We start from the raw sequence: 25,012 nt of genomic DNA, 5'->3' as shown, positions 1-25,012 counted from the left end.
AGTGCTTCGAGAAGGGGAGGAGTGGGCTCTTGGGGGTTTCATTCTACTTGTGGCCTTGTTAGAGCTTTGGTCACAACCGTCTAGGCGCTATGTAATAGGCTTTGTTTGGTCGGGTTAAGGAGGCGTCTCGCCGCCTTCCGCGGATAGCATGTTTTGTTGTTAAAACTTCTTTCCTCTTAAGCCTCCTTTGGCAGCAGGGGATCCCGCCGAGAACCTGGGCTTTTCCCCACGGTGATTTTTCACACAGCTATTTTCCACAGACCACCGGTCGGGTCCATTTGGAAGCACGCGGCACACGTGTCTCCGCCCTACAGGAACCAGGTTTTGACGGGAAACCTGTCCGACCTCGTGGCACCGACCGACATTCCCCGGCTCGAGTCGCCTCGCCTCCGACTTCTCCTCCGTCGCCGCCCCTCCATCGTCGCCTCGCCCCTCCTCTTGCCATCTTCGTCTCTGTGCCAGCCACCGTCCCTTTCGAACTGTCGTTGTCCCCACCTCCACATTGGCTTCATCCCCTCGCTGGAGAGACGTGACCGCCACAGCTACTGAAAGGCACCGGCTCCGAGATCCACTCCAGTTCTTCTCGGATTTGTCTTCCCTCCGAACGAAGGAAGGCAGTCTCGATCTGGTATGCACCCGCTCGATTGGTCCCCCTTCTCGATCTGTTGTACAATTGATTTAGGGTTTCGGTAGATTATTTTATTCTCAGATGTTTTGGTAGTGTGCTCGATTGTCTTGCTTCTTAGATTTCTTGTTTGTAGCACTGTTCTGGTAGATCCAGTTTGACTTCCATGGTTGATTTGAATTAGTGAGATTCTTACTGATACACTAGATTTTGATGGAAGATACATTTAAATTGTTGTATGCTTTGCTTCGGCCGTTTGGAGCAACTTATCATCTCCCATGTCCTATAATCCATCCTAGAATGCTAGATTTTTTTTCTGCACAATTGCACATGGAAGCATTAGCCATAGGTCAATAGTTTTCTGTCAAGTGAAGTATGTTGTGTCAGGTTCCATTTCATTGGTTAAGCAAAATTTCTTTCCTTACGATACCAACATCAAAGATACAGTGATATGCAAGATAATTGAAGCGATAATTTAATCTATTTTTAGGAGAAAAGCCATTGGTTGATTAAGATGATTTGCTTTGTGTTAGATAATTACTTTGGTTGCACCTATCAGACAAGAGCTAATAATATAACTTAGTCATAGCTAAGGAATTCAGTGATAGTTGAAGTTTCAATCATGATTGTTTATGTATCTAATAATATAATTTAGTTGTAGCTAAGAAAATCTTGCCCCAAAAACTGTAGCTTGGCTGCACGAATCTCTCTCCAGCTTATTATTTGCAGTTTATTTTTAGAGTATGAAGGTGCACGTTTTGCCTGGCATACACATCCTCCAGGTTTTGCTGAAAATAGAATGTAGTCACTAATACCTCATATCTGCTACAAGCCTTTAAGTTTAAGAGAAACATGGTATTCACTATACTGAATTTTCTGCTACAATTATATGATTTGTCTTGTTTTCTTTGCTATATGTGTTGGTGAGTGCCCATAGGTGAGTTGTGACTAGTTCTAAGATTGAGTGGTAATGTTCTGCGTATACTCTAATTTTACTGTATCTTGATCTCTTAATAGTTAGTTCTAAGATTGAGTGGTAATGTTATGAGATTGAGAGGTCATGTGGTGATCACTTGAATTGCTTTTTGTGGATATTGGAGCTGCAGATCCGTGAGCTAGGACACTGGTGCCGCCGCCCGTGAGAAGCATCAACGCTACCGCCTACACGACACCACCTCTTGCCCTTCGCTCGGATCTCTCTGCTTTACCCAATGTTTCTCACCTTCTTCTCTTGTCATACTGTTTATGTTTCTTGTGGATCCTGAAATTTTGTGTGTGCATATGTTAAATTGGTTTCTGATTCGGTAATTGATTCGCTTCCATGAGAAGCTGATCTGACAATCATTGGGTGGTTGGATGTCTGTTTTTTTAATAAACGTTGGATGTCTGCAATTGCCACTTGGGATCTTAGAAACATCTTCGCTTCTGATTTCTCAATGACGCATTTTTGTATTCTTTATGCTTATTTTTTCTGATTGTATTGGCAGGAAGGTCCGCCCCACGCCCAGCTCCACGTGCTGCTCTAGTGAGGAACTCACCATAGCCAGGTACTTAACTGCATGCTTGAATTCTAGTTTGCATCCATTTTGTTTCAAGTAGGCTTGGGCCATATGCTCCAATGTTTGTTAACTTTTACTCTTGCTGACATTGGTGTGCTGGTACTAAGTTGGAAGCTAGGCTCAATGGCTCATAGCAGTTTTAAAGTTTTTAAGCTAAGCTCAATGGCTCATAGCAGATATTGTCTGCTGCATGTGTTTATAAGATGGATACTGTTTTCCATGGCAAACTGGACATGGCTGGTTGATAGTTGCTATTGTTTGTTTCGAGTCCCACTTATATGTCACCCATGCATTGAAGTGTTTGAATTCAGAGAGTTTCAGTTTTTGTTATTATGTATGGCTTCTTAACTTTAAATAGATGCCATTGAATTCTATAACAGGATATCCTATTTTTTGACTTTCACATTCTATAGATGTTCAATAACAGGACATTGCTTGCTAGCATTGCAATGTGCAGACTTGTTATCTCTGTTTCACTATTAGTTTTAACTTGTTGACTGTTATCTCCTTATAATTACCTAGCATTGCAATGTGCAGACCTGTTATATTGCTAGCATTGAAAAGAGACCAATCTTTACTCTTCTCAATGTGTTTTAGTTAGATTGCCAGTATCAATAATGCTCCATCACGTGCCCAAGTCAGTCAGCCCTCGTTTTTGTAGTCTTTATTTTGCTTCATGGGCTAAGATAAAATGCAGTTTATTTTCGTATGAAACTGTTTTTCACATGCTACTATGATGTCTATTTTTTTATATGTCTGTTTTTTTGTTTGTTGAGTAGAGAAAGCTCTTTCAGTTTTGATTTGATTCATTTCTGGAAATTTCCTATAGGTAATGTTCAATGTTGTTTCTGAAACCAGAGTTCTGTGCTTCTGAAACTTCAATTTTCAGTAACAGTAATAGCAAAGCAACTCTCTAGTAAACTTCGATTTCCAGTTTCTAAAACTTTGATTAGTACTTTAGGTATGTCTCTAGCTGCTAATGTTTTTCCTTGTATTTACTTGCAGAGCTCTTGGTGGAAGCAATGTATTATTTTTGAAGAAAAATGTTGCTGCAGTGCCTATGACAAGCTTATGAAAAGGAATTAAATTTGTTTTTTGATGTATGTCATGGATATATGGATGGAGATGATCTATGATTTGGTGACGAATGGATTAGCTAGGTTGAATTTGCCACTTGAATTAAATTTTCTATGTATTGAACTATGTCAAATAATTGCCACAATTTGTTATGTAAACAGACCTATTCTTGAGATTTTTCATCACTTCTCGATGCTAGAATGGATGTGTAGTGACTTTCTTATATTATTTCTCTTTTCTAAAATTTCTTATTTTTAAGATGTTTATATACTATATCTATAGTGAAGAGATGAGCAAGGGGTGTTTGGCACTGCTCCACGAACTCTGCTCCACAAACTCCATTATGGAGCAGCTCCACAAAAAACTGGAGTTCGTGGATTACCTCTTTAGGTGCTCTCACAACTCCACCATTTTTTCTCGAACTGAGTGCGTGGAGCTAAAACTGTTTGACTAAAAACGTGGAGCGAAGCTGAAAAACGTGGAGCAGAGCCATTAGGAAGGACTCATCCATACATGCATGCTTATCTGACTTTATTGTGCTAGAGCTATTTGATGCCGTATCCATTTCCTCTTGCATCTGTATGCTTCCAAACAGCCGAAGAAAAATGAGCCCCCACGTAAAATCTTATCTCCAGGAGGGGAGGAGATTAGCATGTCCAAAAAAATCCCTCCCCTCCACTTTTTCCTCTGGGTTAATTACCCTGAGTTGGCAAAGTAGCCCTTAATGAAATTCGAGTGCAAACCCACTCGTAAAAAAAGAAGTCCTATGCAGCAACGATAGCAACACATGGCCAAGTTCAACACGCCAAGCAGCGAAGTCGTAGCCGATGCTCGTAAGAATAATCTTAAGTCAGTTTCATATTTTTTTCAAATTATAAAACAAACTACATAAGATTAAAATAAATTTTGGATTTTTTAATTCCATAACTTTTTTCTAAAAATATATTTAGATATAATTAAAAAATTATGTGTATAATTTTTTATTGTTAAAGTTCCATGATATCTGTTTTGGGCCTGAGCTCAATAAAGTCGCTTATTGACCCTCAGTTATTGCGAATCAAATTTCTTCATGGCCTTTTGGACCCTCAGCGGTCAGTCCAGGCCCTCTATCACTCACACGAGCCCAACCCAACAACTACCCAGACATAATGACGATTCTACCCCTGACTCTTCGGCCACAAGCCCACGACTATCAAACCACCCCTGCACAGCTGCCGTACGGGATTCTGACTCCATGCAGAACGCGATGGCAGATTTGTTATTTATAGGAAATCCAATGGGCGGAGATCACTCGACTGCGTATATATACAACCACCCGCTCCCCTCTCCCGGCCCCTGCACCCGCCGCGCCCCATTTCCACGCTCCCCTTTCCCCAGCGGGCAGTGGCCGCACCCGCGCCCTCTTCGCCTCCCGTCTCCCCTCCCACGCGATTCCATTTCGTTTGAATTCCGTGCGTGAAATTACGGAAGTGCCCCCCCCCCCCGCAACGGCGGGCCCCACGCCCCACGCCTTCCTTCCTCTCTTTCTCCGGCTCAACCGCTTCCTTTTATCTCGTCTACTATTTTCGTGTCCCACCACCACCACCAGTCGCCGTCGGGCGATTCCGTCTCTGGCTTGGGGCTTGGGCGAGCAGGCGCATCCGGGCCGTCGAGCTGTCGATCCACGCGGCGATGCAGGCGCCACGTGGCGGTGGCTTCCTCGGGAAGCGCAAGGAGCGCGACTACTACTACCCCTACCCCTCGGTGTCATCGCCGTCGCAGCAGGCGGTGCTGCTCCAGCGGCAACCGCCGCCGCCGCCGCTCGCTAGGCCCGATCCGCGTGGCGTCAAGCCGGACCGCCCGGCGGTGAGGTTTGGCGCCAAGCCGCCGCTCCCTCATCAGCCGGGGGCCCAGGTCGGCGGCAACAAGCTGCTGGCCGGGTACCTGGCGCACGAGTTCCTGCGGTGCGGCACGCTCCTCGGCGAGCGGAGGCTCGAGCCGCCCCGCCTGAAGGAGAAGGACCCCGCCCCCGCCCCCGCGCCCGAGCCGAGCAGGCGCTACGCGGAGGTTTCGCGGCTGCTTATGGCGGGCGGGGCCCGCATCCCCGGCGTCGTCAACCCGTCGCAGCTCGGACACTGGCTCCAGATCAAGGAGTGACCGGGTGGCCATGCCGCTGGAGGTCGGGTGCACGCGACGGCATGGCCGCATTGCCTACTGCTTCGCCTCGGCGGCGACCGACGATCAGAGGAACCGTTGCTTTTGAACATAGCAGGCGGGTTCGTCATTTTCTCTGTCTTTCATCCCCTTCAGAATTTTTCGCGTGGTAACTAGTAGTAAATCAACTCCGCTTTTCAGAAATTTAGTGTAGTTGTTGGACGAGAAACTGCAGGCACTACTACTACTGCTGCTGCTAGCTTTTGCTGCGTCGGTTCACATTTTCTCTCCCGCTGAAATCCTCTGCATCGGCAAAAAAAAAACCTGTAATGCATGGCGTGGATGAATCCACCTGTACGTACATGATAATGCTTAGTACTAGCTTGTTACTGTTACCAGTAAGTATTAATTAAGCACCATCAATGCTTTCTGTGACTAAAATCCAAATGCATGTGGTTCTCGTATTTGGTGGAGAAAGGATGCGGGCAATTGACTCCTCCTTCGTCCGCGAATGGCCTTTTGCTTGCACACATGACACATCCCTCATCTCGATCGGTGTTCGTTGAGCTATAAATACGGTAGGTTTCTTTCCATCTTGAGTTCTTCCTGCTCTGCAGACGTTACTGTGTCTGTGTGGTTTCGGAAAGCATTCGGTGATATGTGATTGTCTCCAGCAGATACGAAGTCCTCTTGGGTCCCGCTTTGGATCAACTGAAGTTTTCTAAAAGCTGTAATAGATGGAGGAAGCCGGCTGATAGTTTTGCATGTTCGGGTGTTTGAATAGTTCAATTCAAAACAGGCTATAGGCTAGACTATAAATCGGGTTATTTGTACCTACTAGAGCTGTTGTTAGTAGCTAGCCAATTCAAACAGGGTCTTGGTATTTTTCATCTATCACTAGTACCATTTCTGGTAGTTTAATCTTTAATGGTGACTTTGGTCCCAAAAAACAAGATTTCTGGTAGCAGTTGATGGTCCAGTCTTGAGTCTTCTCTGTTCTCATTCTTCTTGTTCCACTAACGAGAGAGTCTGTGTTCTCGTCCTTATAAAGCTGCAAATAATTCTGTTCAATGGTCCGCTCTGTGCTTTGACAATGCCGCAGCAGCCACGGAGTTAAACTATGCGTAGTCAACCGAAGGAAACTTCCGTGTTTTAATTTATATTTACACTACAATCAGGTCTAAAAATTGAAAGTCTCTGCATGTTTTCAGATTACGGGTTTATTATACAATTAAGCAAATCTCTTCAGCGGTTCAGAAACAGATGATGGCCTTGAAGCTAGCATCGCCCGAGTAGCACAATCTCTGCTTTTACCAAAAGCTCTTCACCTGGGACGCAAGCAAAGCAATGCATCTACTCGGCTTTTGGCCGGTGCCATTGCCACCCTAGTGACTCAAAGTCTTCTTTTGCGTCGAGGCAAGCTTACGCGGCAAGGTCACCGGGCCGCACAGAGGAGGCCCACGTTGCTTGCACATGAAGGACTACAGGAGTGGTAACGGCCATGGCCTCGCCGCTCGGCTCTTGTCCGACAGCGACGTTAGGGGCCGATAGAGCACAGCAGCAGGAGGAGGACGCGTAGGCCTACGGGAAAGCAAGCGCAATCGTAGAATGGGCGGAGCAAGATGCAAGCCACGGCGGTGTGAAATAGCCATGCCTCCTCTTTTCTGCTTTTTACAAGTGGGAAGCCAAGGCCTACAACACAAAGGATGATGTTGATAAACGCGGGACAGTGGCCTGTACCTTAACTACCAGCACACGAAAGAGCTGTGAAATTTTTTGCAAAGTGTTACTATAGAACTTTTATTTGTATTTAATCATAGATTAACTAGATCTAAAAGATTCGTCTTGTAATTTATAAACGAACTATGCAATTAATTATTTTTTATCTATATTTAATACTCCATATATATACCATAAAATTTGATATGATAAGAAATCTTAAAAAATTTACAGAATATTTTAGAAACTAAACAGCCTAGGGTATTTGCCGAACTAAACAGCCTAGGATCTTTGCCCTTGCGAGACGACGTGCGGGTGCAACAGTATTAAAAACTAATCCATGCAACACGGACGCCTAACTTTTCTGCGTAGATAAATTCGTAGCCCTGTCGAGGAGAAAAATGCGCTCCACATCGTTGGGTTCTCTGTTGGATGGGATGCTGTCATGTGTTCGTCGCCTGCCACTTGCGCTGATGCAAGGGCTGGTTCACATGGACCCTGTCTAGGGGTCGTTTAGGCCTTGTTTAGATACACCCAAAAATCCAAAACTTTACAAGATTCTCCGTCACATCAAATCTTGCGGCACATGCATAAAGTATTAAATATAGATAAAAAGAATAACTAATTACACAGTTTACCTGTAAATCACGAGACAAATCTTTTAAGCCTAGTTACTCCATAATTAAACAATGTTTGTCAAATAAAAACGAAAGTGCTACAGTGTCAAAAACCAAAAACTTTTTGCATCTAAACAAGGCCTTAGTTCCCCAAAAATTTTATAAAGTTCTCAAGTCAGATTAAATCTTACAACATATATATAAAGCACTAAATATAAATAAAAATAACAAATTATATAATTCACCTATAATTTATGAGACAAATCTTTTGAGCCTAGTTAGTTCATAATTCGACAATAATTATCAAATACAAACGAAAGTATTACAGTAGACAAAACTAAAATTTTCACCAACGAAACATCTCCTTGGTTTCATCTAAAAACTTTTCTCCCCATTGCATAGAATGTTCATACATGGAGCATTAGATATAAATTAAAAAATAATTAATTGTACAGTTTGTATGTATTTTGTGAGACGAATCTTTTAAGCCTAATTAGTTTATAATTAGACACTAATTACTATAATTATAAATGTGCTATAGTATCTAAAAACTTTTCTTTTTGCAAACTAAACAAAGCGACGATAAGAGTGTCCCCAATGATAATCAAATAGCTAGTCTAGAAGAAATTCCATTGGGTATGAAAACGACTTGAATGATAATTTGCAAATATCTAGTTAGATGAGGTATAGAAATAGTAAAAAAAAGTAACACTTCCATTGCTTATCAAGAAGAGAGATCAAATAGCTAGCGACTTCAAAATAGCTAATTTAGCACGATCTCTTAGAAATATCTCTCTCACATAATTCTTCACTATAATGTTTATTTTTTATTTATGTTTCGTCTCATTAGCTATTTGTAAATTACCATTGATACCTAATATAATTTCTCCTAGATTAGTTTTTTTTGAGAGACTAGATTAGTTATTTGAGAATCAACAGAGACGCCTAAAGGGTTGAAGTTGTCACGCAGCTAGCGGGGTCTGTCAGTGGTTTCATACTTTCATGGTCCCCTTTCGGAGCTTCAATTCTAAGGCCTTCTTTAGTTCAAATTTTTTTTGCAAAATCGATACAGTAGTATTTTTATTTTTATTTAACAAATATTGTCTAATAATAAACTAACTAGGCTTAAAAGATTCGTCTCGTCAATTCCGGCTAAACTGTGCAATTAGTTTTTATTTTCGTCTATATTTAATACTCTATGCATGCATCTAAAAATTCGATGTGATGGAGAATCTGAAAAATTTTACAAAATTTTTTGGAACTAGATAAGGCCTAATCAACGATACAAAAATCTAAGACTAGTACTTGCGGGAAAAGAAAACTCTGACCAAGCCATCGACATCCGTGGTGATGGCCGGCGGAGTGGCTGGCCCACCGACAGGTGGATCACAAGTTTCCATCTAAAAACTTTCGTTTCATCGGTCGTCACATCAAATATTTAGATAAATATATAAAATATTAAATATAGATTAAAAAACTAATTATACAGTTTATATATGTTTTATAAATAAATTTTATCTAATTAGATTATAATTGAACACTAATTATTATAGTTACAAATATACTACAATATTTAAAATTTTTCTTTTTTCAAACTAAACAAGGTCTCAATTAAATTTTTAGCAGCTGTCAGCTTGGTCTTACTACTAGTTTCGACTTTGCCATATCTTTCCCAAAAAATTATTCTTTTTAATTTTGAATCTGTCTAGGTGTAAGGCCAGTATCGGCGGAGAGTTTCATAGTGTTATTCCCAAGACTGTTATGTCATATGAAATAAAATAAAATTTGGATGAAACACTTACTCTCAATGGCGAGTTTCATTCATAGTTTCATAGACATCTAATTCCAAGACTCATAAGACTCATAGAGAGTTGGTACTCGTGACAAGAGAGTTTCATCTAGATGAAACTCATGTTTTCTCTCACTTCTTAAATATAGTATCATGTCATCAAAAATGTCTATGTGGCAACCTATTTAATGTGAATGAAACTCGCAAGAAACTCTCGCTGAGACTGGCCTAAGGAGCCATCTTTATACTTGATTTCTGAGTAAAGTCTCCCACCGGTCCCTAAACTTGTATTTTTGTGTCATCTCGGTTCTTAAACTCGCAAATCGACCGTTTAGATCTTCAAATTTGTTCATCCATGTCATCTTGATCTCTAAACTTATCCACATGTGTCATTCCGATCCCTAAACTTAGAAATCATCCATTTAGGTCTTCAAATTTGTTCAGTCGTGTCATCCCGGTCCTTAAACTTGGTTTTGAGTCTCATCTAGGTTAAAACAAAGCGATCTAAAAACTCTATATCAAAAAATAATTCATATTTTTTTTTCATATGAACTCAAATAAAGACAAACTTTATATCAAAGTTGTAGTCCTCAACGCTATCTACAACTTTGTAGTTGAAAAGTTTTTTATCTAAAAACTCTAGTGTTGTAATTTTCATATAAAGTTTATTTTTATTTGAGTTCATATAAACAAGTTATGAGTTATTTTTTTATTTAGAGTTTTTAGATTCGTCCTGTTTTGATCCAGATGAGACTTAAAAACAAGTTTACGGATCGAGATGACATAACTGAATAAGTTTGAGGACCTATATGAAAGATTCCAAGTTTAGAAACCAGAATGATACAACTAAATAAGTTTAGGTACATAAACAGCTGTTTTACACATAATAACATATTCGAACAACTTTAGATCCTGACTTTACTCGACTTTTTTTAAGTACGGTAGGGTGTTGTAGGAGCTCTGCGATAACGGCCGTGGCTCTAGAGTTTCGTCGAGACCCTACCACCCTCGTGACGACTTCCTCCTCCCCATAGCTATGGTTGTCCTGTCTTTAACCCCATTTGTCTGCCTCCTTGGCTGTCCACTCCGGCACCATTATTGTCGCCTCTGTCCTCTCTCTCGTCCTCACCGGAGATGGACAAGAAGAGAGAGAAAATAAGAGAAAAGCATACTATGGCCTTGTTTAGTTTGTGAAGAAAAAAATTTAGTGACACTATAGCAATTTCGTTTGTTTATGGTAATTATTGTCCAATTATAGACTAACTAGGCTCAAAAGATTCGCCTCGTCAATTCCGACCAAACCGTGAAATTAGTTTTTATTTTCGTCTATATTTAATACTCTATGCATACGTCTAAAAATTCGATGTGATGAAGAATCTTGAAAAATTTTAGGTTTTTTTGATAGAAGTAAACAAGGCCTATCTCTCTTTTTTTTGAAAGCTTTGCCGGCTTTTAACCTGTACAACACCTAGGACAGTGTTAGGCAGCAGCATTTGCTGGTACAAACACACGGTGAAGTACGGACAATCGTGGACGAAAGCAATAATGACACCGGACCCAGCATTTTGTTTCGAGTGATGCTAAGCACTCAGTGCAGTCTCAATCTTGAAACCATGAAATGGTTGCCGTTCTGATCAAGTTATATTTCTTCAGAATATATTTTTTCAATAAAGTAATAACATGCCTTCTCTCTCTCTTCATTTATTATCACAAGTTCACACCATTTTCTATCATTGTTTTTTGGTAGATATAGCTTTTTTATATATGAAAAACAATCCTCGTCTCTTCCTTTATTCTAATGCTAAGGTCATGCTTTCCAAAAACTTTTTACCACATCACATCAAATATTTAGATATATGTAAAAAATTATTAAATATAAATTAAAAAATAACTAATTGTACAATTTACATATATTTTATGAGATCCATCTTTTAAACCTAATTAGTTCATGACTAAACAAGATCGAATTAATATAGAGTACTAGCTGGTCAAAGTGCGTTTTACTATTGTAATTCCAGTGGAAACGGTCAAATGATTTCCTTGAAGAGCAACGGCATATCAAATTTTGCAGCGTATGTACTCCCTCCATATCGTCAATAGTGTTCGTTTTCAAGCGACGGCAAGTTGCGTGCATAGAGTTCGTTTCAGCGATCGAGACTCCCGTTGGACGCGGCTGCCCCTCATCAAAGCGACGCGACCGTCGGTTCGACTTCCTCGCGAGTCACGACGCGGTATTAATAGCGACGGCGCCGGGCGGACTCCGCCTTCTCATCTGTGCTCACGCGCGGCGCCGCTAGAGTTTAGTCGCGCCGCTGCTCGCCGTCGCTATGGAGAACCGCCGCGTGCTCGGCATCCTGGACAGCGCGAACGGCGTCGTCGAGTCGCCGGTTCTCGTCGATGGTCGCCGTTCCGCCCTGAGCGTAGTTGTCGAGTCGAGGAGTTCGCCCCGCGCTGGTCGCCGCGTACGTCGTCGAGTCGAGTCGCCTGAGAAGGACGTCGTGGAGCTGCCAGACTCCATCACGCAGAACTCGGAGCTCGCGCCAGACTCCATGGAGATGGAGATGGTCCCTGATTCTTTGCCGCCGGACTCCATCATGCAGTTGTCCGAAGCGTTTGTATGTCGTTCGTGTGGTCAGCGGCCGAATTTTTTTTTGAAGAAACAGCCAAGTCCAGAGCGCGCGTGCCAAACCTCGTTAGCTAAAACGCGCGCTAAGGCCAAAACGTGAAGTAAAGAGCGCGCGAATGGCCAAAACTTGACGCAGTCAACGCACAGACGCGGCCGCACAGTGCCATGCAAGGCCATGCAAAAATATTTGTGCCAAAAACGCTTGACCAAACGAGATAGGAAGGATTTTTTGAGCCTATTTAGTTTATGATTAGATAATATTTATCAAATATAAATGAAAGTGTTATAGTGTTTATTTTGAAAAAAATTAGAAGGCCTAAAAATATGTGAGTAGCAACTGTTGCGCAGAGTACAGGAGCATGGCGCATCCAGCAAGCCTCGTGCAATGGGGGTGGCCGCGTGAGACCTTGCACTTTGCAGGCGGCAGGCAGCAGATGGTCGCGTCTTTTGTTAAGAAAGAAAAATACCGTTAAATAAATATGTACATATTTGTATAGATTTCCATCTAGCACTAATAAGATATGCCGGCTCTAGTACGATACTAAAAAGCACGATCCAGGTACGGCACAACTCGGTAGTAGTGACGTGTTTGGGCCGTAACTTCGGCCCGCAGTGTCGGCACGACTAATACGCTGGCACGACGCTGACTCGATTATTTTCATCGTCTGATGCTTTTAGGATAGATTATGACCATTTGATGTATTCTGAGCCACGTATATAAATATTACGTAACCTTTCCAAACCCTAACTCCCTATCCGGCGGGCACGACATGGCACGGTTAAAGAGCCATAGTGCCGTACCTAGGTCGAGAGTTTGACACGATGGACCAAGACGATACGACACGGTAGGACATAGTGCCGTATAGTGCCAGAGCCGGACCGCTCGTTTGACAAAATTTATAGATTTAGGCCTTGTTCAGTTCAACAAAAAAACCCAAAAATTTTCAAGATTTTCCGTCACATCAAATCTTGCGGCACATATATGAAGCATTAAATATAGATAAAAATAAAAACTAATTACACAGTTTGTCTGTAAACCGCGAGATGAATCTTTTGAGTCTAATTACTTCATGATTGGACAATGTTTGTCAAATAAAAACGAAAGAGCTACAGTATCCGAACCAAAAGTTTTTGCGAACTAAACAAGGTCTTAGTTAACAAGCTCAAGTGAATAAGGCGGCGGCGGCGTACACTCAACCAGGATGGGGCCGGGTCACTACTACAGAATGAGGCATTGGTCGATGTCCAAAATGGTCAAAAACCTCGGTCTTTTTGCGGCCCGGGGTTAAAGACCCCTTTAACACCGGTTCGTAACACGAACCGGTGCTAAAGGGTCCTGCCCAACGGCTACTGACAGGTGCTGTCGGGGCAGAGACCCTTTAGCACCGGTTCGTGTTACCAACCGGTGCTAAAGGGTTCCCTTTAGCACCGGCCAGCGCCACGGGCCGAGGCAAAGCCTTTAGCACCGGTTTGTGTTACAAACCGGTGCTAAAGGGCTACCCTTTAGCACCGGTTTTGTTTATGAACCGGTTCTAAAGGTCCGGTTTATAGGCCGGATCACTCCTCCTCTCTGCTCATTTGAAACCGAGAGCACCATTCACCATGGTTGTTCTTGGAGCTTCTTCTTCCTCATTTGTTCTTCGTCTCCGACGCCCATTGTTGATCTTCCTGCCTATTTGAAACCGAGAGCACCATCCACCATTGTTGTTCTTGGAGCTTCTTCTTCCTCATTTGTTCTTCGTCTCCGACGCCCATTGTTGATCTTCTTCGACTCTTTCATCGTTTCTTCGTGTTTGGAGGTGACTAACTCTTGTCTTTCTTGTCTTTTTCATGTTGTTTTTGGCTTGTGATGTTCCCATTATTTTTAGCTCAAATCCACGTTGTTATTTTGAATCGTTCACATGAATTAGTATCCATATATATATATATCATATTTCATGGTTAACCTAGTATTAATGTAGTTTGCAAGAATGAATTATAGTATATTTTTATGATCGTAGAAAGTAGGATAGTTCAAATTAATTGGTTTGTTAATATCACTTGATTTATTTTTATTACTACATATAATGTCCATTGTATCATACATGTTTACTAGTAAATGTGGAATTTATAATTGTTTAAAAATTGAGTATGGATAGTAGATGGCAACCGTGACCGGGTCTTCGGTCTCTCAACGGGTTCAAAAGCGATACCGTCCAGAACTCCCTCTCATTACTTGTGGCAAGTGTGGGCAGAAGATTTTGATGGAGTACAAAGTGTCGAAAGAGGGAGTAAACAAGGGTCGTATATTCTACAAGTGTCCAGATCGTAATGTGAGTTATTTCCAGACATTTGCTTATATATGTGCATATTTTTTTAAATGATATTAATTAAACTTTTGATTCTCTCTTTTAATTTCAGTGGGACGGTACCGGCGGATGTACAGGTTGGTACTGGGAGGAAGAATACATTGAACACATTAAGAAATCTTTTGCACAGGTGGTTGAGGCTGAAGGTGGTGAGGCAGTGAGCCGACGAAAGGAGTTCAATGATGTTGATCAAGCGAATGATCTATCTATTATAGTTGGGATCGGACGCGAACTAATTATGTTGCTTAAGTGCATTTTAGTTTTGGTTTTTTAGTGCTAGTTACGATTGTATTTGTTGTAGCCAAGCTTTCCTAAATTAATCAACTATGTATCTTAGACATGTTGTGCAATAAGATGAGAAACTATATGTGTGCATAGTTTTCATAATATATATGTTATATTTAATGCAGATGGTAACACGTAATTGGATGTATACTGCCGATCGGCGCTCCGAATAGTTCATTAATGGCGTGCACTATTTCTTAAGTGTGCCCGAGTCAAATAAGAGGGACGGTTTCATGTGCTGTCCATGTGCCGTGTGCAAGAATTTGACGAAATATTCTAACTCAAGAACTCTTCATTCACACTTATTAAAGTCTGGTTTCGTACCAAACTATATTTGTTGGACCAAACATGGAGAAAGCGGGATTATAATGGATGAAGGTGAAGAAGAAGAAGAAGAAGAAGAAGAATTGGACCATGCCAATATTATTGCTCAGTACGGTGGCTTCAATGATGTTGCAATGGGGGGAGATAATGAAGAAGATGTGGCGGCAGAATATGATCGGGGCGATGATGCTTTTGGTGATGCCATCCGTGATGCACAAAGAGAATGTGAAAGTGATAAAGAGAAAGCCAAGTTCGAGCGCATGCTAGAGGACCACAGGAAATCGCTATATCCCACCGCAATGGCTCTGTAATTATTCGTTCACGATCCACAATGGCTGTGTATAGGGTTTGGGAAAGATTCATTGACCGTGAACATCTCAGTGGATGTAAAGCGCCGCTTAACATAATACATCCACAAGTAAGTTCCACTAGCTAACAAACTTTCGCTAACTTTTAGCCTTCTTATTGTCGTGGTCGTGAATATTTTTATATATATATCGTACAGTGGTGTTTAAGACAAGAAGGGGGAACAATCTATGTGCATATTACGTGTACAAATTCATGATGGCACAAGTCAATCAAACACCCACAGAGACGCTCAGAGTACGTTACATGTCTCTTTTCATTATCTCCTGAATTATATTGAATAACTTAGATAACTAATACCTTTTTTATTTATTTCAAATTAAAGACAGAATGGCTGAGGGAAAAGGTCCTACAACAAGACCGAATCAAAGCTATCCAAGAGACGATAGCAGGATTTCTCCGCGACCAAGTGATCAATCCAAACGGCGAGTTTCACTTCAACGGCAACGAAACTCTTATTCCAAACAACGATGATCATTATTCCAAACAACGATGATCATTTGTATCATTTGTAGACATTGGGAGAAAAAACTCTATGTATATATGTGTTACGAATTTTGTACATATAAAACTATATATATATATAAAGCTTTTTACATATCTATTTAATTTTTGATGTGGTCTACTCATTTTATTATAGGCAAAGCTTAATTATTAAGCTAAGCCTATAATTTTCATTTATATATGCTTAATATGCGTGTAATATAAATATATTATTGTATTTGAAAAAAAACCTATTATTATATATTATATAAAAACAATAAACAGAACCGAAGAAGTGAACCAAAAAAAAAAGAAACCCTTTAACACCGGTTGGTAAACGTGGCAGCCCTGGCAGGACCCTTTAACACCGGTTGGTAAGGGGGGGCTTTAGCCCCGGTTGCCCGAACCAGGATTAAAGGGTGGGCCTTTAGTCCCGTAAGGGCAGCACCAGCTCGGGAACCGGGGCAACAGGCCCTTCCCGACCGGTGCTAATGCCCCGTCCTGCACCAGTGGGTATGACCTGATGTGCAGTGATCGTCGCGGTTGCATGGCAGTGGATCATTCGCGTCGGGTCGCTACCCGGCAGGCCATCCGCAAGAAATTTTTGTTTGGTTGTTTGGTTAGAGGTGTTAAAGTTTAATAGGTACTGTAACAGTTTTATTTTATTTAGTATTTAGTATCTATTTATGGACTAATTATTAGACTCGAAAGATTTATCTCTCAAATTATTCTCTAGTTGCGTCTTTTAAATTATTCTCTAGTTGTGTTTTTAGTTTTATAAATAATTTTTATTTAGTACTCTATGTATGTGTCTAAATATTCGATGTGACGAGCAGTAAATAAACTTTAACAGACCAAGGCCTTGTTTAGTTCACTCTGAAAACCAAAAAGTTTTCAAGATTTCCCGTTACATCGAATCTTGTGTCACATGCATGAAACATTAAATATAGACGACAACAAAAACTAATTACACAGTTTAGCTGTAAATCATGAGACGAATCTTTTGATCTTAATTAGTCTATGATTGGATAATATTTATCACAAACAAACGAAAGTGCTACAGTACCAAAAACTTTTCACTTTTCGGAACTAAACGAGGCCCAAACGAAGCCTTACAATAGATAATATAAGTTGACAGCGACGCATCTTTAGAGACGAGTCGTCTCTTGTACTGTACATCACTTGGCTAGGATATAGGATGATAGTAGTAGTAGTACTATAATAGTGTAGAACAACAGACCCGGTAGATTACCGAGTCCAGCCACGAGCACACGGCCCGAGCGTCTGTTTGTGTGTGGTCTGGTCAAGCAAAATGGTTCTTGCCAAGTTAACTTTAGACTTCAGTTATTGGGATGGTTTAGCAAAGGCGCGAATTAATTAACTTTGCTGACAGAGCAACCTAATCGTGATGTTATATTCTTTGGTGCGTGTCTTCCTCGTGTATATGAGGTGTTTAAGGTTTTTTTAGACAACTGAGGGTGGTCATTAATGGTCAGCGATGAAAGGGAAGATGTGAGGTGGGAAACACAAGGAGGTGTTTCGTAGAACAAGGGAGGATGGAGGTGCGTGGGTTGTGTGGCCAACAAGGGAACGGTTTAGGTCTTGTTTAGTTCTATAGGTGAAAAGTTTTTGGGTATATAGCACTTTTATTTGTATTTAAAAATTGTTGTCTAACTATAAACTAACTAGACTCAAAAGATTCGTCTCGCAAATTATAGACAAACTGTGCAATTACTTATTTTTTATCTATATTTAATGCTTCATGCATATGCCGCAAGATTCGATGTAATGAAGAATCATGAAAAGTTTTTAGATTTTGGGTGCAACTAAACAAGGCCTTAGTGAAGGTGGTTGTATTTTCCATCCATTATGAATTAAGGCCATGTTTGATCTGTTAGTTCCTAATAGTTAAGACTAATACTAGCTTATAACTAAGTATTAGCTAGCGAACTATTAACTATTATTAGCTAGTATAATCTAATTGGTGAGATAGTTGTTAATTGACTATTCAGCTAATGATTAGCTGGTGTATGAGTTGGATTCGTTTGATCCAAAAGAGTTAATTATTAGCAATTAACTATTAGCTCTATAAATCAAATGTGAGCAACAGAGTCTTGGGCCACACATGCTACTGTGGACTTGTATGACTAGAAGCAAACCCATGAAAAATTTTCGTCACCCAACCTTGTTTTAATTTTTGGCACGCTTTGATCTGCAAAATACTTAGGTCTACTATATCGCACACTCCAAAAACCAAACATCTTACCCTCTCAACTCTTGGAATATTTAAATTACCTCCATATTCGGAATATTTAAATTACCTCTCTATTACGGTTAGAAGTGGTTGTCAATGCAATTCCATCATTTTTATAGTTACTAGCAAAAGTGTTATGCGTTGCAATGGGAGAAACTACTTAAGTAATGAACCGTATCTATGTCATAGCAAAGGCGGACACGCAAGACCAAGGGCGCATGTTTTCACTTCCACTACCAACTATAGCACCAAAGAATCAACAAATATAATAGAGTATATTGTATACATGTGAATTTATATAGTGTATAAATACTTGGTCGTGCAAATCTTGTTAAAGTCGACACCAATAGTACATAATTAATCAATGAGAAAACATAATACCCTATTTTTTGTTCTTTCTTTTCTCTCTCTCTGTAACATCCCAGATTTTTACGAAAACCAAAAATACGAGCTTTTTAAAATTTTTCCTGTAATCGTGTGAATCATATAGTTTTTAGATCTAACTCGATCCTAACCCGCTAACAAATCGTGGCATACATATAGATTTGTTTCTAGGCGAGTGCTTTTGTTCGTGAGTCGTCTTGAGTTGGGTCTTGTTTAGGGTTTTGAGTTTCTTTTGGAGTGCACAAATCCTTAGCAAAGTATTCCCAAATCTCCGTTGAGCCTATCTCAAAGGCGAAGCGAATCCTTTCTCAATCTTTTCATTGGAGTACGTCTCAAACTCCTTTAATCCATTTTGAACTCTTTTCCAAATTCCCTTCTCCAAAACTTTTCTCTTGTTGATCTCATCACCAAATCTCTGCCGCTAAATCTATCTTAAATTCGTGGTGACTCATCTCAATCTCTTTTCCCTTTCCCGCTCAATCATTTTAGCAAATAGTGGAAAATCCTTCAATTCCTTTCTCCAAATAGAAATTGGAATATTCTTTTCCCTCTCTGTCTCCTTGAAATATAAATGGGAAGAGCATTCTTATTCCTCTTGGGCTCAACCCCTCAACCAGCCCACCACTCCTTCCCCCTCTTTTTCCCTCACCGCCAGCCCAGCCAACCATCTGGCCCAGTCGGCCTCCCACACCCCCCCGCGGCCTAGCACCCTCGCGCGGCCCCCCTCCCGCAACCGGCCCAGCCAGGTCGGCCTGCCTCGCTCCCCTGCCCTGGCCCAAGTCGCGGCCGGCCCAGCAGCCGCGCCCCACCTCTGCCCTAGGAGCGGAACGCTCCCAGGAAGAGCCGCCGCCGCCGCCGCTTCAAGGAGGAGAAGACCCGCGCGCGCCCCCGACGTCCATGCCCACCCGCTTGATCCACGCCGCGTGTCCCGATGCGGACACGGACGCCGAGGATGACCGTGGCTCCCCCTAGAACCCTAGCCTGGCGCGTATAAGAGCCCGAGCCGCCACTCTCCTCTTCTTCCTCCAAGCCGCCGCCACTGTTGCCTTTCTCCCTCACCGCTGCAGCAGCTCGCCCTGGTGCGCTCCGTCGAGCCCCCACCGTCGCCACGCCGACCCCGCCCTCGTCCGGCGACCTCGACGCCCCTGCTGCGATGCCGAGCTGCCGCGACGCCGAGCCGCCGCGACGCCAAGCCCCCTCCCGCAGCGCTTCGCCACCGAGCTCCGGCCGAATCTCCGACGACCGCGTCTTCGTCCTCGCCACGGTCACCAGGAGCCCACGACGTCCGCGACGACCTCGTCTTTACGAGCCTCGGCAGCGACCACGACCTCGACGCCCCAGCAGGAGCTCCGCGCCCTCGCCGAGCACCTCGCCCCGGGCCACGACGCCGCCGAGCACCGCCGAGCCGCACCGCGACCCCGACGCCGTGCTCGCGCACCTTCCTCTACGCCAAGCCTCGACCCCGACCACACTGGAGTCGACATCAAGCGACGCGACGCCGCACGTCCTCGACAAGGACTTCACCGAGCACCTCGCCCAGGAGCCCACGACGACGCTGCACCGGAGCCGCCCGCCACGTCGAGCTTCGCCCCGCTCCGACCCCTGCAGCCGCGACGCCGAGCAGCAGGACAGCGACACCGACCTCGCCCCGACCACGACGTCGCCCGCAGCCACGCATCACCGAGCGCCACCCCGACGTCGCCCGAGCCCTTGGCCACGTGCTCGCCGCGGTCCCCACCCCGGCAGCAGCGTGGTAGCCGCGACGTCGCTGCGGTGACCAAGCACCACGACCACGTTCGGCGTCCATGGCTCCGTCCTCGACTTTGAGCCCGTGACCATCGAGCCGAACCGCGACACAGGTCCGTCGATCTGCTCCCAACGCCGAGCGGAGGACCACCCCGACGCCTTCGTCCACGACCGCGACCCGAAGCCCGCCGTCTGCGAGGTCGAAACCCCCTAAACCCTAGCCGACGTTGGAACTCCGTATTAATTCATATCTGTCCATACATCATTTCGTTATCTGTCGTTTGTACATGATCATTCATCTCATATCTTGTCTAATGCATGATCTATCTTCGTCTATATCCATGCCTGTGCCGTGCCTTCGTGCCGGTCTATTTATCTATTTACTTATCTATCTCTATATCTCGTGCTATGGAAATGTGCTACTTCGAGATATCGTCGTGTTGGTGTTGTTGTTTAGTCATTTGTCAAGTTGTGGTTCTTGCGGGTTGTGTGGTTCTTGTCGCTTTGGATCGTGCCTTCGAGCCGGTCGGGGGATCGTAATACGTTTGATCATTTCGATCGTGGGTTCGTCCCACCGTGATCGCGATGCCGAGCGTAACTCGTTTCCCGTGTTCAGTTGACTCTGTCGTGCCACGGTCGTTAGCTCTTGTTCTTGTCCCGCAGACATGGTCATCGTGGACTTGATGTCTTTATCGACGCGGTTCTTATCCGCACACTCGAGACCTAAGTGACCTAGTCTAGTGGGATACGAATTAGAGGACAACCTTTGTGGGACTTACGAAAGCCAACTCGTTAGGTGGAGCTCATGGCCGCGAGTCACCTCGCCATGGTTATCGGGCTTTACCTAGTTTCTCGCATGTTTATCTTATTCGTCTCGTATGCTTATGCCACCTAGACCCGGGCATTTCCCTAGTTCCCGCGATGACAACCGCATCCCCTGGAACTATAGGAATGACCTTCTGCTGACTCAGAGGCACCTAGGTCGTAAAGTGTTATGAGTTGGTGTAGATTGTGGGCTCGAATCTCTTTTATCCAACCGTTGTTCGTTCCATGGCGAGTTGGTCGAAAGAGTGTGATTCGTTCTTCTTCTTCTCTCTTGTTCTCAATCCCGTCGATCCAGTAAGATGTGGATTGAGCCCTTTTGCTTGTTTAATGTTTTGTTTCCAACCCCGTGATTTCCGCCGTCGCTATGGCAGGTGGACCAATGGGAAGTGAAGCCCGTGTCTTTTCCCGCCTTTTTGGTTCTTTGTGTTTAAACTCTTGTATGCTTGTACCTATTCGACCGTAGCATTTCCTTGGTTCTCGTGGTGACAACCGCACCGCTAAGAACCCTAGGAATGTCTTAGTGCATTGTGCACCTAGGTTGTGGTACCCTACAAGCAGCTTGAGCACTCGTGTTCTTTGTGTGTCACTCTTTCTAAATCCCCGTCTCTTACCATGGCGAGTGGATGGGAAGAAGTAGACCACTCCTCTTTTCTTCTCTTTTTGTTCCACCCTCTCTTGGCTCTCGCCAACTACAATGGCGTATGGATTGAGAGAGACCGGAACTTCGCGTGCTCATAGTCTTTTCGATTCCTGTCGATCTCCGTGACGCTTGGATCGAAGAGCCACTAGCTATGGTGTTTGCTTATGATAAGTTAGGGTCTAAGCCAATTATTAAAGTCGTACAGGTTGACTTAGTCGACCCAGGAAGTACCGGCTAGGCTAAGACTCCAGCTTGTACTTAGTGAACAACCATTCCCATTTCTTTTAGCCCAGAGATCGGACATCCGCCGAGAGGGCTAAGCCGTTTTCCTTTCGGTGCTCTTTTAGTGTAGTTGTTCTTCATTGTTCTTCGTCTCCTTTCGCAGTCTTTCGAGGTCTAGTGGTTGATTGTTTCCCTTGTTTGTCGCTTTCGAGGTAGTCGCTTCGGGGTTAGCGTTGGTCGGTTTGGAACCCTTTGAAGGAAGGACATGCAGATGGAAGGACTTTGGATAAGAACAACTACAACTGCACTAAGGATCTTGGAAATGACATTCAACAGGTGCCACGTCCCACCCAACCTCGTAGAATCCTATTAGACATGCAATAATGTAGATGCTAGCGCTTTACTTTTATGCAAATGAACTGTGATAGGTTGCATGGTAGAAATGCTTGTGAGCCATTGCCTTGTTGCAACCTATAACCCTCGCACACCCGCTGTTAGGCTAGATGCTTGCATACCACTTGCTACTGCTTCTACTACGCATTATATCTGTGATGTGATGCAATGTGGGAGATTGGATGTGAGTGGATAAGGCACGTGGTGCCAATAACTGGTTAATGAGATGGATAATGGATTTGGGGAGATCTTGGCGTGTGTCTTGGGTGTGTGGTGAGGGTCGAGTCGACCGAGCAGGATCTACGACGAGTCTTGGGACAAGTCTTGCCGGGGGACGCTACCTGGGCGTTCTCCACGAGAGTTACCTGTGGCGGGTACATGTGACAGGGAGAGGTCCCGGAGTGGAGTGTCTTCGTGGGACGAAGCACCGGGATGGGAGGTGCTGTTTAGCACGGGGAAAACCGGATGTCCCGTCGAGCGGTGCATCGGTTGGCCCCTTGTGAAGATGTCCTGTTTGGTCACCCTAAGGACTGATATGTTCTGTGGACCGGGTCTTAGGAAGCCTTGCACCCCACTCGCTCTTATGGGGAGGAGACGGATGTACGACCAGCTAGGGCGGTGCCACTACTACTAGGTTGTTAGCGGATAGTGTAGGGAGGTACGGGCATGAGGACCCACACCCTCCTAAGACAGCGTAGTGACCTGTGGGGCCCGATACTACGCCTCACAGTCTCAGCGTACCGGTGGTACTCCGGTATGGTCCCAGTTCTGAGTGGTAGGGTGGCATCGTGTTTAGTTGGAAGGCAGCCCGGAATCAGCCTAGACGAGGGCCTTCGTCGATGATGGTGATCTTGTGGTTAGTGCAAACCTCTGCAGAGTTTTGGTTGATCGATCGATACATATGCCGATTCGTCGGCTATGGACCTTTCCTAAGTACAGCTTCACTTGACTAGTGAGAGGAGTCCTTTCTATCTCCCTCTGGGTTTGTGTTGGATCCGGCGTTGGCCGTTGAGGCAAGGCACGAGCGGGAGTCGTACTTGCCGCCTAGAGAGTGAGAGTGTGGTGAGATGTGTGTGATGGGATGGATGGATGGAGGTGTGGATGAGATGGAATAAAACTTGATGAATTATTATTAAATATTGATGAACTTGCATAGGAAAGACTACATCCATATACATAGGCCTCTTGATCTACCCTTTGCATTCCACTTACCACAAAGCTTACGCAAAAGCATAGGGTGGGAGCCAGTGGCCAGTACAAATCGTACTGAAAGTTGTTTAGCAGGTTTTGAACGTGGCCTATGATGATAACTACGGAGAATAGAAGGATTAGGTGGTCTCGTTCCTGCGCTCAAGTTTGGTTCGGAGATGAAAGCTACGCCCGCTGATAAACTATGCCGACTCTGATGATTGCCCGTGAAGGAGGAGTCTTCACCGCTGACGCGCTACATCGACTCTGATAAAGACACGTGTGTGTTTCCGCTAGAAAAACGATGTAATAGGCTTGTTGACCAAGAGTTGTAAAGTAAATGTGTTGTAATCTTGTTTTTCACGATGTATGACTATGATAACAGCTGATATATGATAATGTGATGGCTCAATTTCTGAATTATCACATTATAATTCGAATCTGTGGATTTTTTCCTTTGTGGAAAAATCTAGGTCGTTTCACTCTCTCCTTTCTCATCCTTATTTGCTAGCTCGGACTCGGAGTCACATGGCCTCATCCACTCGCACCCCGAGGGCTCAAACTTCTTTTGCCTGAAGCCTTGCCAAGGTGGCCATGGACGGTCATAGCACCTAGTGGCCACGTAGCTCTGAAGAGACCATGCCTTGGTAGCTCCACGCAACATCTCGATAGCCTAGCAGGTCCATGCGATGGAGCCCCAGCAGCAGCACGCTCCAATGACTTGGTAGCCTCGCCGTGTCATTGTCTCTCCTCTCTCCTCAACCTCGCCCCACGTAGTCGCTGTTACACATCCTCACCTTGGTTGCCCAACGACTTGGTAGCCTCGCTAGTGTCATTTTCTCTCCTCTCTTCTCAACCTCGCCTCACATCATCACTGTCACACATCCTCACCTTGGTTGCCGAGGAACTAAGGTCCTATCAGTCAAGAATGTTATCCATAGGGGCTAGAAAACCATATACGTGAAGACGGTCACTCCGTGAGAGGTACACGAGAGATGTGCGGCCTATGGTACGATGTTTGTTTTGGCCGGTGCAGCTCGGACAATGTTACTAAACAAAGCAATATAGGGGTGTGCGGTTACCAAATAGGAGAGTGCTCTCCTTGGATTAGCCGATTTGTTTAATTAAATGGACAGCTTTTTTTTTAAAAAAAAACTAAGTAGGTAGCTAACTAAGCTGCCTGTGTACGTGCATGCTTTGATGCGGCTGATGCATGTATGCGGGATGTATAGAGCTGACGTGTGAGGCAGCATGTCTCGAAAATATTTTGCTAAAAAATATTCACTTTATATTACAAATTTTAGTATTTTCTCTGTAATTTTAATCAAACTTAAAAATACTTTGATTCTTTAAGATTGTTGGAATGACTTATAATTTAGGATGGAGAGAATAATTTAGAATGGAGGGAG

General features: G+C 43.7%; 2 protein-coding genes across 5 annotated transcripts; both read left to right on the top strand.

The window, feature by feature from the left end:
* LOC8066154 lies at positions 4,600 to 7,281 on the top strand. Of its 4 annotated transcripts, XM_021460541.1 has the most exons (3): positions 4,600 to 5,516; positions 5,873 to 5,972; positions 6,072 to 7,171. In XM_021460541.1, exon 1 carries the CDS (start codon positions 4,933 to 4,935, stop codon positions 5,395 to 5,397), a length of 465 nt encoding a protein of 154 aa, XP_021316216.1. In that variant the 5' UTR covers positions 4,600 to 4,932; the 3' UTR covers positions 5,398 to 5,516; positions 5,873 to 5,972; positions 6,072 to 7,171. The 4 variants fall into 4 exon arrangements, with proteins under 4 accessions (XP_021316216.1, XP_021316217.1, XP_021316214.1 ...); XM_021460542.1 differs by lacking the exon at positions 5,873 to 5,972 and having other exon boundaries at positions 6,606 to 7,281; XM_021460539.1 differs by having other exon boundaries at positions 4,600 to 5,972; positions 6,072 to 6,396.
* On the top strand, positions 11,847 to 20,366 carry LOC110434828 (serine/arginine repetitive matrix protein 1-like). The gene is made up of 2 exons (XM_021459568.1): positions 11,847 to 12,134; positions 19,620 to 20,366. The coding sequence occupies exons 1-2, from the start codon at positions 11,847 to 11,849 to the stop codon at positions 20,364 to 20,366; spliced, it is 1,035 nt and encodes a 344-aa protein (XP_021315243.1).

This window comes from Sorghum bicolor, chromosome 4, assembly GCF_000003195.3.
Source record: "Sorghum bicolor cultivar BTx623 chromosome 4, Sorghum_bicolor_NCBIv3, whole genome shotgun sequence".
NCBI lineage: Eukaryota > Viridiplantae > Streptophyta > Magnoliopsida > Poales > Poaceae > Sorghum > Sorghum bicolor.
This window is presented reverse-complemented; position numbering and strand designations above follow the sequence as displayed.

Coding starts and splice junctions, on each gene's coding strand:
- LOC110434828 (XM_021459568.1), top strand. CDS start 11,847: ATGGAGAACCGCCGCGTGCTCGGCATCCTGGACAGCGCGAACGGCGTC. Junction 12,135..19,619: donor TGCAGTTGTCCGAAGCGTTT/GTATGTCGTTCG, acceptor TCTTCCTCCAAG/CCGCCGCCACTGTTGCCTTT.
- LOC8066154 (XM_021460542.1), top strand. CDS start 4,933: ATGCAGGCGCCACGTGGCGGTGGCTTCCTCGGGAAGCGCAAGGAGCGC.